The 13,433-nt window shown below is 44.5% G+C and overlaps 1 protein-coding gene across 2 annotated transcripts; it reads right to left on the reverse strand.

The window, feature by feature from the left end:
• Positions 1 to 2,172: 2,172 nt before the first annotated feature.
• LOC135401030 (optineurin-like) lies at positions 2,173 to 13,295 on the reverse strand. Of its 2 annotated transcripts, none has more exons than XM_064633145.1 (13): positions 13,112 to 13,295; positions 12,455 to 12,684; positions 11,667 to 11,872; positions 10,841 to 11,065; positions 10,680 to 10,748; positions 10,476 to 10,562; positions 8,557 to 8,672; positions 8,304 to 8,423; positions 7,477 to 7,573; positions 5,159 to 5,362; positions 4,962 to 5,098; positions 2,813 to 2,855; positions 2,173 to 2,702 (listed from the first exon to the last, which is right to left on the reverse strand). In XM_064633145.1, the coding sequence occupies exons 2-13, from the start codon at positions 12,681 to 12,683 to the stop codon at positions 2,583 to 2,585; spliced, it is 1,653 nt and encodes a 550-aa protein (XP_064489215.1). In that variant the 5' UTR covers position 12,684; positions 13,112 to 13,295; the 3' UTR covers positions 2,173 to 2,582. The 2 variants fall into 2 exon arrangements, with proteins under 2 accessions (XP_064489215.1, XP_064489216.1); XM_064633146.1 differs by lacking the exon at positions 13,112 to 13,295 and adding an exon at positions 12,771 to 12,861.
• Positions 13,296 to 13,433: the final 138 nt, after the last annotated feature.

Genomic DNA, 13,433 nt, shown 5'->3' on the forward strand with positions numbered 1-13,433 from the left:
GCCGACGAAGTCGTGGAGAAGATGGATACGGACAGGAGCGTGATGCAAGCACAGGAAACAGCAAACTACGCTGATCATGTTCAAGAGGCAATATATGCGAATTCAAGCGTGATGTAAACACGGATGCGCAGTTCGTCCGCTAGGAACAAATACCGCCGACGAAGTCGTGGAGAAGATGGATACGGACAGGAGCGTGATGCAAGCACAGGAAACAGCAAACTACGCTGATCATGTTCAAGAGGCAATATATGCGAATTCAAGCGTGATGTAAACACGGATGCGCAGTTCGTCCGCTAGGAACAAATACCGCCGACGAAGTCGTGGAGAGGACGGATACGGACAAGAGCGTGATGCAAGCACAGGAAACAGCAAACTACGTTGATCATGTTCAAGAGGCAATATATGCGAATTCAAGCGTGATGTAAACACGGATGCGCAGTTCGTCCGCTAGGAACAAATACCGCCGACGAAGTCGTGGAGAGGACGGATACGGACAAGAGCGTGATGCAAGCACAGGAAACAGCAAACTACGTTGATCATGTTCAAGAGGCAATATATGCGAATTCAAGCGTGATGTAAACACGGATGCGCAGTTCGTCCGCTAGGAACAAATACCGCCGACGAAGTCTTGGAGAAGATGGATACGGACAGGAGCGTGATGCAAGCACAGGAAACAGCAAACTACGCTGATCATGTTCAAGAGGCAATATATGCGAATTCAAGCGTGATGTAAACACGGATGCGCAGTTCGTCCGCTAGGAACAAATACCGCTGACGAAGTTGTGGAGAAGATGGATACGGACAGGAGCGTGATGCAAGCACAGGAAACAGCAAACTACGCTGATCATGTTCAAGAGGCAATATATGCGAATTCAAGCGTGATGTAAACACAGATGCGCAGTTCGTCCGCTAGGAACAAATACCGCCGACGAAGTTGTGGAGAAGATGGATACGGACAGGAGCGTGATGCAAGCACAGGAAACAGCAAACTACGCTGATCATGTTCAAGAGGCAATATATGCGAATTCAAGCGTGATGTAAACACGGATGCGCAGTTCGTCAGCTAGGAACAAATACCGCCGACGAAGTCGTGGAGAGGATGGATACGGACAGGAGCGTGATGCAAGCACAGGAAACAGCAAACTACGCTGATCATGTTCAAGAGGCAATATATGCGAATTCAAGCGTGATGTAAACACGGATGCGCAGTTCGTCCGCTAGGAACAAATACCGCCGACGAAGTCGTGGAGAGGATGGATACGGACAGGAGCGTGATGCAAGCACAGGAAACAGCAAACTACGTTGATCATGTTCAAGAGGCAATATATGCGAATTCAAGCGTGATGTAAACACGGATGCGCAGTTCGTCCGCTAGGAACAAATACCGCCGACGAAGTCGTGGAGAGGACGGATACGGACAAGAGCGTGATGCAAGCACAGGAAACAGCAACCTACGTTGATCATGTTCAAGAGGCAATATATGCGAATTCAAGCGTGATGTAAACACGGATGCGCAGTTCGTCCGCTAGGAACAAATACCGCCGACGAAGTCTTGGAGAAGATGGATACGGACAGGAGCGTGATGCAAGCACAGGAAACAGCAAACTACGCTGATCATGTTCAAGAGGCAATATATGCGAATTCAAGCGTGATGTAAACACGGATGCGCAGTTCGTCCGCTAGGAACAAATACCGCCGACGAAGTTGTGGAGAAGATGGATACGGACAGGAGCGTGATGCAAGCACAGGAAACAGCAAACTACGCTGATCATGTTCAAGAGGCAATATATGCGAATTCAAGCGTGATGTAAACACAGATGCGCAGTTCGTCCGCTAGGAACAAATACCGCCGACGAAGTTGTGGAGAAGATGGATACGGACAGAGCGTGATGCAAGCACAGGAAACAGCAAACTACGCTGATCATGTTCAAGAGGCAATATATGCGAATTCAAGCGTGATGTAAACACGGATGCGCAGTTCGTCCGCTTGGCAAGTGGAGGAGTCACGCGAGGAGCAAATACCGCCATCGAAGTCGTGGAGAGGATGGATGAGGGTTGAAGCGTAATGTAAATGTGCATATTGTTATGTTATGCACATCATAATTTGAATACACTCACCAGTTCAAATATGTGATGTGGGAACGAGCTTGCAATCAGACAAGAGAACAAATCTCACACACAGTAATTTTATTTCATTAATCACAATGGTATTCCTGTACCCTTACTTCCTGTATGAGATGACACCCAAAGTAAACTATTTGAAGGATCTGTTACCACAGATCTCAAAAACCACATTATGCACAGTGTTAATTTAACTTCAGGTCAGGACATGGAGAAACAAACAAAACCTCAAGCTGAGAGATTATTTGTCATCAGGCTGGGTAAGGCACATGGAGTACATTCTTTGTAACATATTGCAAGACCACATCAGAAGTCACATACAACCCTTCTGCTTGAAAGCCTATTGTACATAATGCATGGGGCACTTTAAATGACTACATTCTTTAAAGATACACAAAAGAGAACAAAACAATGTCCATGCTTGCGGATCCACACTCCCGTACAGGCAGCAACACACTACTTCATGGCCCACTTGGCTCTGTAGCTTCAACACAGGCCTGAACGTGATCAATGTAAGCACGTTGTGTTGCACAGCTCCTCGTGCATAAGGGACACAGCAGGCCATTACCCATGCTAGTTGTCTACAAAGATCAAGGCATCTTATTACAATGAATTATTCTCAGGGCCTCACATCTTTCTGAAAACTACCACTTTCCACAGCATCATTATTTTAGTAACAGAAACTGCATACCTCAGAGATAGAATGCATGACACTGCCACTCCGTACGGATTGCCTGAAAGGTACAATGATGATAGGCCTTCAAAGGAGTGTGTAAAATTGAATGCTCCACTCATACAAGGTGCCATAAAAGCAACCAGGAATGGCAAATACAGTAACTCATCTTGTAATGCATGCATCAAAAGGGCTTCCATGACTTAAAGGGGCACTGTAATTCCACCGCAAGTTCACTTCATATTATGTTACACACTATGTTAATTTCACACCTGTCGTCGTAATTCAAAACTTCCGATTCCGTTACGAAGCTACAGTTAGAATGGTACCTGACTCTTTCTTGCCTCGGCATTACGCGGTGAACGTCGCTTCAGCCCGAGTATCTGGTATGCATCGGGTGCGTTTAGTCCGTGTGACGCATGAACGCGTGTGCCATCCCATGAAGCAGTTGCGGCGAAACACATAGCGCGACTTACGAAGCATGCCGGTGTCACTGTCCGAAGGACGTGAAGATAACTGTTGTCACTAGAACATTTGGGATTACTGTTGTGGGCTACAATTCAGTAAATCGGTATTGAAAAATGCAGCATTACACATCGTGCCGTGTACTACACAATGCTACGACAGGACCTGTTCTAAATCCACACTAGCACGATAGGCATGCACACTCTTCTCCCCTGCTGTCTGATTGGATGCCGCCAATCTATGCTTCCTGAGGATCCCGTTCGTTGCTACCATAGATGGCTCTGCTTTCATTGCGTTTTTCTTCTAAATGGTAGTGCTGTGTGAACTAATTTTGCCTGCATCATACTAACTGAAAAACGAGCTTTCATTTAAGAACAAGTTGTTTTTGCATTTTTGTGCCCCTCTAAGGACCCTGTACAAAGAAAGAAGGAGTGGGACGACACTACCTAGTTTAACAAATACACTAGCTTGGAAGGTCCATGCTAACAAAGCACAAAAACAGGACACAAAGGAACAAACACAACATACTCATTTCGTATGTTTATTCGTGTTCTGTTTCTCTGCACTGCTAGCATGAACTTGCAAAGCTTACACAAACTACCTCAACCAAATGTGTAGAGTAGCACACACAATAGCTAGGTATTTCCTATCACCAGATTATTAGCTTTCTCTACCATTTCTTGTATCAGGTTGTGGCAGTGCTGTATATTTTTGTTATGGGAAGTTGGGACAAGGAACATCCTCTTGTGGCAGTCGACTAAAAACAGTTTCGATAAGGCACACGACTTCATTCCCGGTCTAAAGTGCGGATGCACTTTTTCTGTTAGCCTTGTACAAGTTATATGCTCTTCCAAGTAAACGTGACATCTTGTTTCCCTGGAACCTCTCAGAAAATCAAAGTCAATGGATGGGCCACAAATGAATTGGTGGCTGATGATAAACTGCTCAACTTTTATGGTCACATGTAACAGTGCAATCCCGTTAATTTGAGGAAAAATGTCCCGTAATTCAGATGCACGAACGTGCGCAAGAATTAATTTGAACGAGATTTGCTGGCCGCGCCTGACTATGTTCAGATCCGGCAGCACCTGGCAGCGCGGCGACTTACTTAAGACCATTACTTTTAAAAGCGTTACTCGTGCAGGAGGTAGTAATAGGGGCAAAAGAATGAAACACCGTAATGGCGGGCACAAACGCGACTAGCATGGAACGGTGCAGCTCGCATGGCCGCCAGAGCAAATAAGCCACGCCAATTCAAGGGGCGTCAAGACCCTTCTCGTTAACTACACAGCCAACAAAAAACCGCGGATGAGGGTCGATATTTTCTCGGATTGAGTCCGCGGGATTCACGTTTGCGCGGTCGTGTTCAACGTCGCATACGATGCTGCTCGTTTCGTGGCTGCAGAAACAAATGCCAATGCGAATAACAGGTTCTTTTGTTCGCCTGGAGATGTTTCGATGCTTGCCGGTAAATAAATGAGCCTCCTATATTTCCGGCATTGTGTGACTGCGAACATGCGTCAAGGCCTAGCGAGTCGCGAGATGCCACCGACGTATCGGGTACGTGCTGCCAGAGCATCAGGCCCTCATTCAGAGTGACTCCCTTTAGTTTGAACTCTGTTTTATTCCAACAAATATTTGGTCCCGATTGCACTGCATGATGTTCAGGATGAAGTTCTTAAAAAAAATAGACAGTATTTACCCATCACTTAGCCTGGAAACAAGGTTTGTGTTTTCATTCATCAGCTCCTGCACGCGTCCTTGCAATTCTGCAACCTGTGCTTGGGCACTCACTCTCTGCTCTTTCTCAGTGGTGTAATCAGTGCTATAGACTTCCAGCTGTAGAAAAGTAATGTAGAGTATACTGTGGCATGCATAGAAATCATTCACTGCCCATACCTGAGCTTGCAGTGGCGGCAGCAACTCGAGCTGCCTCTTGAACTCTTCATTCATGCGTTGTACCTCGGTCAGCTGCTGGTTTTTCTCATCCAATGCCTTGTTCATGATAGACGCCTGAGTTTGTAACTCTTGGATTTTGTCATTCAGCTGCTTCTGCTGCTGCTGCGCATTAGGCCTCCCATGTTCCACAGTAACATAGGCTCGCTGCAAGGATGGCATAAGCAAATTAAATTCAAGCAAATGAACCAGAACTAAACTGCAGCAGGCTTCACTGTGAGTCAAGCATATTTAAGCTATCTGCAGTGCAAATGCCATTTGAATATTACAAAAGGGAAAATATTCACGCATTCCAAAACATCAGTGCTACAATGACACTATAGTGGGAGCCCTTTAAAGGTGCCCAGAAAATATTATTGAATGATGCGACTTGTCTTGACAACTAACACAAATTTTTTTCCCTATCTATTATTTTTCTTGGAAAAAAAAAAGTACCCGAACATCGATGTCTGCGTTCCTGCTCAACTCACTCTGCAGGGTGAAACGAGGAGGAGGAGGAGGGGAGGAGGAGGGAAATCACCACCGTTCACAAGAGTGACTGTGCTTCAATCGGGGCTGGCGCTTTCCACTTTTTTCTTTTCCATTTCTTTCCCAGTTCTCCGTGCGTAGCAGACAACGTTTCTCTGAACCAATCAGCACTCTGTACGTTAACAACGTCACAGCGACCCCGGCAGCTAGTTACGGGCGCATGACCGCGATTTTTAAAATCGAATTCTGCAATATTTATGCATCTGTCGATTGAATCACCTTGCACAGTGCATTTTAGCAGGCACGTTAACAGCTTGACTAAAAAAAAAGGTAATGACTCAAGTGCTTTCGGTGCTTCTTTAAAGGAATAGTTTGCTGTCCAAGCAACAATCAGTAGATGTCTGTTTCCACGAGTAGTGCATTCCCCGATTTAGCAATTCCCAGCCCCATTTTTTGCTGACTCAAGCTCTGTAATGAGTTATCGGTATTACAGATTATTGGAATCCACATGGTTTGAAATTCGCACTCAGAAAGACACATGCGCTATGTCAATGTATGTATTTGTCAATGGTGAGGAAATGTGGGCACGGCTTCGGTGCACGACTTCCTTCTCTCCTGCAGCATAATTATTTGCGTTCCACTACTGAGAATGCACGAGGAGAAGGTGTGGGAGAGGACGCTGACAGGTGACAAAAACATCTCGCGAGCTGATGAGGAGATTCTTCGGTTGCCCCTCCCAGGGCTTGCCGGACCGCAGCCGACAGTCACAATAAAATGCGAATACTAACCCTGGAAGTATGTCCAATGTGAGCAAAAGAGCTCGCAGGAGGGTTGTTTGGAGTCAAATGCTCCCGCAAGACACATTTATTTCAACAATGTTAGGGAGTGAACTTTTCTACTAATACCACCAGGAGGAGCTGTCACAGATGCCGCAGCTCATGAATAGTGTCACACGTGCGAGACAACTGATAGGCACTTGTGCGTGCTGTGTGATATGGTGCCATATTATTAGGGTCTGACCGTTCCCCGATTTGGGTGGCGAAAAATTGTGCTATTTTTTGAGGTCTGATATTTGGGTTGAAATTGGATGCTATCGATACAATCAGGTGTTATCAGGTTACTTTTTTCTTTCTGTCCTGCATGCGGCCCGTAGTCAGAGGAGCACATATTGGTCAAACATGTGTTCGTCGCGATTTACAGTTACAAATATCACGCGATGTAACACTAATATGCTTCGCATACTTCAGTGTTGCACTCAGATATTTCCATCAGGCTTGTGCATGGGCATTCCCAGGATTTTTTCCAAAGAGAGGGAGGGGAGGAAGGGGGGGGGGGGGGGGGGGGGGTAAGCATGCAAACCCTCAGGGTTTGAATTAACGAAAGTCTACTGTATTCTTATGTCACAGGGGCATTCACATTTGTGTGGCATGCAAAATTTACTCAAGTGCCATACCACTTCGTTTTGATTCAAATCGTTATCACATCATGTGGTGTAGAAACAAAGGAAACAAAATAATGGCTGCTAGCATTTTGCCACTGTTCATATTAAATGGGGCTGAAATATTTCAGTTGAACAACCTATCTTAAGGAAAGTCAAATGCCAAAACTCTCCAAAGGTGTACATAAAACCAGACTGACCAGCACTCGAGTGCAAAAGCATTCCACCTGCACAAGCAATACCTTGGGTATGTGCCATCACTTGACATTACTGTCATCACTAACTGTGGAACTGGAGTTGGAAGTAACACTTAGACATTGCGTTACAGGAATAATATAGGTGTGTATGTACTAACTTCTCCACTAGTCTCATACTCCTGCCATGTCTTTAGCAGTTCATCATAGTTTTGTTGAGAATTAACTTGTCGCTGCTCGGCCTCAAGCAATGCCCTCCTGCATGTAAAAAAAAGGCACATTGAAAAAAAAAAAAAAATGGCAGTGATAAGTAACACTCCTATCTTGTGCAATGTAGATGTGAGAAGTCTGAGACTTTCGGCAGAAAGCTGGATGCCTCAATGGCTGAAGTGCCTCAAAGCTTTCAAGTAAATATCAGTTAAAGCATTTACTATTTTGTTTGGCCTGAGATTTATAAAACATACTGCTTGCAGCCCCACCATGTGTTTGAGTTTTAAAAAAAAGCATATTACAGACAATCAATTTTTTTAAAATTAACAGCCACACCTCTATTAAGTTTAACATATTTTCAGGGCGCATAATGCGGCGTGGAAATCTACATTTGTGCAACCTAGGATGAGTAGGTCACAAACGGCACTACGCGGCCGCTCTGCACAGTATGTTGTACAGCTGCACAGTATATTGGCTCTGCGCAGTACTGTTGCTAAGCAGTCTCCAGCGCCATCTGAAAACTTAGACAGGACTAGGCCTAATGTTTCTTGACAGATCAGCTGAGGCACAGGCAGATTACTAATTCATAACTAAGATTACTAATACATACTAGTACTACTTACTTACAATACCAAGATTACTAACGAGTTTTGTTTTCAAACATCAATTTCTGTAGTTTTAATCTCACAAAAATTTTTGAGGCACGCCAGTGTAAAGTCTGGAGAGCCAACAGAAAAAAAGTACTACAAAGAAGGAGGCAGCCTCCAAAGCTGCTCACCTAAGACAGTCAACTTCGGACGTTTTCTCTTCAAGTCTTCTTTGCAAGTTATCGTTCTGCAATTGCTGATTGTGGAGCTGTAGGTCCCTCTGCATTATGGATTCTTCAAACTTTGATATCCTAAAGCATCACAAAAAACCTGTAGCTGAAATAACTTTTACAAGAAGTCTGCAACTCAGTACACGCTACAAACAATCAGACACTATGCAAATCTGGCGAACTGCAACATAAGGAAAGTGTAAAAGGAGTATACCTTCGAGCCTGATTGGCTATTTCTGATGAGGACTGGACATTCACTTGATGTTCAAGGGCCTCTAGAGAAGCAACCTTTTGTTCACTTTCTTTCAGTTGAGCAGTCAGTTTAGCCACCTGACAATAAGCAACACAATAGCGTTTTTTGTTGCATCTTCCATTGCCAAGAAACTCTCTGGCAAGCGCAAAACACTGTTCATGCCATCAGCTATCACATATGCTGTAACGAAGACAGCAGATAATAAACCCTGACAAGGAACTCAACAGCTGCAGGTCGAGTAACGTCACATACTGTCTTGTGGTAGGTTTTGCTCGCATTCCCTTTTGGGGGGATGCAAATAAACCACTTCTTCATTCACTGACATAATTTACGATAAGGAAAGCAAACACTGCCCACAACACCTGTGAGGCCCGCTGCAAACAACTTGTATTTGAGAGTCACGGGAGAGTTTCAGGAAATTTGGAGTATTGTAAATGGAGTATTATACGTATAGCAGCGAGTGCCCTGCCAACATTTGAGCAGCAGCCCAATCTTCAACTTATCCCATGACGTGCGTTAAATGCACCACTCTGGCCCGTGATTCGCCACGAGCTTTTGCGCGAGCCTACCAAAGCGGCTTTGGAGCAACTCTAAACACCACTTGAACTAATGTCGCTTGAACAAACTATTCAGATCAACGAACATTGCTAGAATCCCGCACCGGAACTCTATTGTAGCCATTGTAAATAATTTCCAGTTTAACGAATCCCAGTGCAGTGCAGATTTCAGTTCCACGCATATTTTTAAGGCCCCACTGCGTGCCTCTTGATTCACTGTGGCCGCCGCCATGTTGGCTTCGGACTAGAACTTGATTAGAACGCCAAATTTGGGTCATAGCCATAGCCACAGCCAGAGTGCAGTCACATGCAGCAGAACGGCGCGTAACAGACCAGAACAAACGCTCCCGTTCTGTCATCATTTTTTGCGATGTTTGTGCTTTGTGGCCTTTTGTTTTTCTCAGCAAAATATGCGCATTACACAAACAAGTCCGTCATTAGACAAGAGACAAAGTTTTACGAGATTAGGACCACGGAAAGTGTGAAGCGGACATTGTGAAACAACACCACAGTCTGATTTGCGGAAGTGATGGGTTCTGCTAAGTACCAGATATCTCAGTGCACTTGAGAATAATGGAAAATAAATATCTTTAAATATCATTTAGGCACCACAGCTTTATTTTAATATGTGAGAGCAAGCTGCCCTCTACTCATTTCAGTTAAATTAAGTGAACTCTTTCTTGATATCCCTTGAAGTTCGTTCAAGTGAAGTTTCACTTTATAATGATGACGATCGCTATGTGAAAGTTCAAGACCTGGGCCCAGAACAGGGAAGTGTAACATCACGGGGATGAGCGTTTAATTTATTTCTAAACCATTCATATTTGTGCGCAATTGCTGCCAAGGGTGAGGCACATGTTCAACAAATGGTGTAACGACAAGCACCCTGGGACGGACACTGGCGAAGTATAGGTCGTCACAGGCGTTCTGTATGATACGTTACAGCAGCGGAGTACAAATACGAATACGACACAGAATACGGCGAGAGACATTCATTTAAAAGAAATGAAAGCAGAAGCGAATGGTTCTTGGTTGCCGTATATTATTATATAAATTTCATTACATTAAATAAAATGTAAGCAAATGTAGCTCTTGCTGTGCTGTTCCAGCAACACAGTGATCCACAGTGACATGTTGCAGAGATGCCAGCATCCATGTGTCAGCAAATGCAGCACGCGACAGGTTGAGACTCAAAACTGTGCAACACATCACGCATTGTGTTGCACATGTGTCTCGCCTTTTACACATTGTTATTCCAAGTCTTTTAATTTAATGCTCAGAGCACTTTAATAAATAATTATTGCAAAATGTACTTTCACCCACCTCAGCGGTGAGAGACGATATTGCGTGGGCCTGCTGCGCTGTCTTGGATTGCTCGTTGTGAAGTTGTACAATGACTTCAGCAAGCTTCTATTATCAAGAAGTTCTCGATCAGTGTTGTACATTTACACTCAAACGCAGCAAATTTCATTTTGTTGTGAATCTGTTGAATGAGCGTGATTACGGAAGCAAGGATGCAGTACTTACAGGACCTGACACATCTTTGGCAGTACAACTTACAATGTCAGACACACTTGAGAATGTAGATATGGGCTCCTTTTGAACAGAACAGAAAATTCAATACATGTCAGCATTCAATAATGCGAGCAAAACATTTTGTTGATTGCATGGTCTTGGGAAGAACTTACAAGGGTCAACATTCCAGCAGAGGGTGTGTGGTTCGCGTGCACCTCAAGGAGATCCATCCTCTCAATTGTCTCCTTGTACCGCTCATTCAGGGCCTTGTTTTTGGCTTCCATGTCTTGTAATGCTTCCTCGAGGGAGCTCACTTTATCAGTGAGCTCTTCAACTGTGTTTTCTAGCACTTTTTCTTTATCCTGGAGTCCTCCAATTTGAGCCTCCTTTGCAATCATCTGCAAACAGTGTCAACCCTCAATATGTCGACGGTAAAAATTTCTCGTAAATGGAGGGATGTAGTGCTGTAATTAAGGTGGGGGCAGAAGGGGCGTAAGCCCCAGGGCCATCACCAAACAACAGCAACTTTATTTGAATGATGATGAGTGGGGAGATTCATTACCAGGGGTGGTACCCTACCTCATTACTGGCGGTAATGTGGCGAAATAGAATGAGTCGGCTCACAATGAGGACCGAAGTCACCACCACAAAAAGGTGGGGGGGCTTTGAGACACGAAAGAGGTCTGGATCGCAACTTTACGATTCAATGGAACTGTGATGTTATAAGGCTCTCCACGAAATTAATGTAATTCGACACGACCAATTTGTGGTGGATGTTTTAGTTCTCCTTTAAGCACATGTGAGCTACTACAGCATGCTGTTTCATCGACTACTGGCCTCCCCACATAGCGCAGGCTCCAACTATGAGGCTTATTTGCTAAAATAAGGGGGTGCTGCAAAGAAGAACGCACTCAGGAAGTTCGTAAAGAAAGGATTCCTCAACCAATCAGTTCTCAACACAACAAATATAGAAGACTCAACGAATGGGAAGGGGCATACCTCTTGCTTCAGTTTCTCAACCACCTCATGATGGTCTGCCTGCGATGCGGCCTTGAGGTTACATTCTTTTCGCATAGCCTCTTCATTGGCACGTGACTCTTCCAGCGCCTTTTGCAGAACAGCATTCGCATCTGTGAACTGCTTCTGCCAGGTTGTGACAGTGTCGCACTGGCATTGCAGCATTGCCATGTGTTTCTCCAGGCTCTCTGTTGTGAGAAATTAATTGAATTGGACCAGCAGCAGCGGCGGAACTGAGAAGCTGCCAGTAGCGGCTCTTGGAGCAGGCTCGTAGCAGCGTTTACAGTCCATGGAGCAAAGCGTTTGCCTAATCCTCCACACCTTCTGAACTCACGTTTCGCTCCTGCCCCCAAACTATCAATACTCCTGATTTAAAATTTTAGCTTGTCTCTTTTGAAAACGAAACTTTGTGCAAAATTTGCGTTTTTTCCTGCCTGCAAACTATCAGTACCTTTATAACTTAAAAACCCAAGACTAGGGGACAAAAAAACAACACAGACAAGGTTGTCCCCTAGTCTCGGAAGTTATGGATCTATACCACCAGCTCGCTTGCTACCTCACTATCCTCTCGTTATCAATACTTTATTCACTCCAAATCTAAAATTTTTGCGTGTTTATTTTTAAAACGAAACTTCCTACGAAATTTGCGTTTCGCCCCTGTAAACTACCATTGAGCGCGATTACTTTGGCGAGAATAAGGCCCCAGGTCAAAAGGAAGTAGATATATATTGACAACCCACTGAACACCCTTCAGAGAGCAAATATCTCACCTCTAAGATTCGTATTCTCCTTCATCAGGTCTTTCACATATCTCTCTGCTTCTTCGACAGGCCCGTCACTGCCTCCAGAGTTGAACGATAGGCGCAGCTTCTCAATGGCATCTGCGGAGGCATCCACAGTAATACTTTCGTCTTGGTGTGGCAACATAACAAAACCAGAGGCAAATTCATCTTCATCTGGAGTCATGATTCTGCTTGTATGCAGCTGTTCCACATCCATGCTGCAAGCAATGTCATTGGGAAGTATGAGTCATACGTGCTCGCTGCTGACGAGCGTACATGCCGCAAACACAATCAGCATAAATACCATACGATGAACTGATGGTGAAAGGAGACTCTACGCAGCTATGACAGATCAAATATGCTCTTTGCACAAATACAATAACCATGATAAACATTCTAGTCGGGTGTCAGGAGCTTCAGTCAGCTGAATGCTGACGAGCGGTTATTCAACCATTATAGTGCCAACTCTTCCGAAGGAGGATCGCATAATTACCCAAAATGTCACTTGGAAATTAAATAATAGTCAGACAGATCATGGGTCAATGTGCGTATAACCAGTTGTTGACCAGGTTCTGGCGCTATCTTCACAGTTATCTTCCACTTCCCTGTTGTGAACGCAAATACGTTTTTCTGCACAGCACTTACCTTTACTGCCTTTACCTTAGCCCCTTCCGCCGGCGTTCAAGGGCTGGGCAATTTCGTTGGACAATATTTTCGTATTTCTCAACGGATGTTTATGTAAAGCGAAACAATACAAGCACTCGTCACTCGCCGCCGAAAGAGTCGAAGCCGTCGAATCAACGATGAACCAGATACGACCAGTGGATACGACGTTGAGACTTCTTTTTCTTTTTGCTATTCTCGTATTCGCATTCTGGAATGCACGCACTAACTGTTTGTCGACATGAACAACTTCGTCTACTCTTATTGCTTCACTTTTATTTGTACAGAGTCATGTTTAGTTGTT

Source organism: Ornithodoros turicata, chromosome 7 (genome assembly GCF_037126465.1).
Source record: "Ornithodoros turicata isolate Travis chromosome 7, ASM3712646v1, whole genome shotgun sequence".
NCBI classification, from domain to species: domain Eukaryota; kingdom Metazoa; phylum Arthropoda; class Arachnida; order Ixodida; family Argasidae; genus Ornithodoros; species Ornithodoros turicata.

Excerpts from the sequence above, each read along its gene's own strand:
- LOC135401030 (XM_064633145.1), bottom strand. The coding sequence starts at position 12,683 with ATGGATGTGGAACAGCTGCATACAAGCAGAATCATGACTCCAGATGAA. Across the intron at positions 7,574-8,303 it reads TCCGAAGTTGACTGTCTTAG|GAGGGCATTGCTTGAGGCCG; the intron begins GTGAGCAGCTTT and ends TTTTACATGCAG. Across the intron at positions 2,703-2,812 it reads TCATGCATTCTATCTCTGAG|ACAACTAGCATGGGTAATGG; the intron begins GTATGCAGTTTC and ends TGATCTTTGTAG.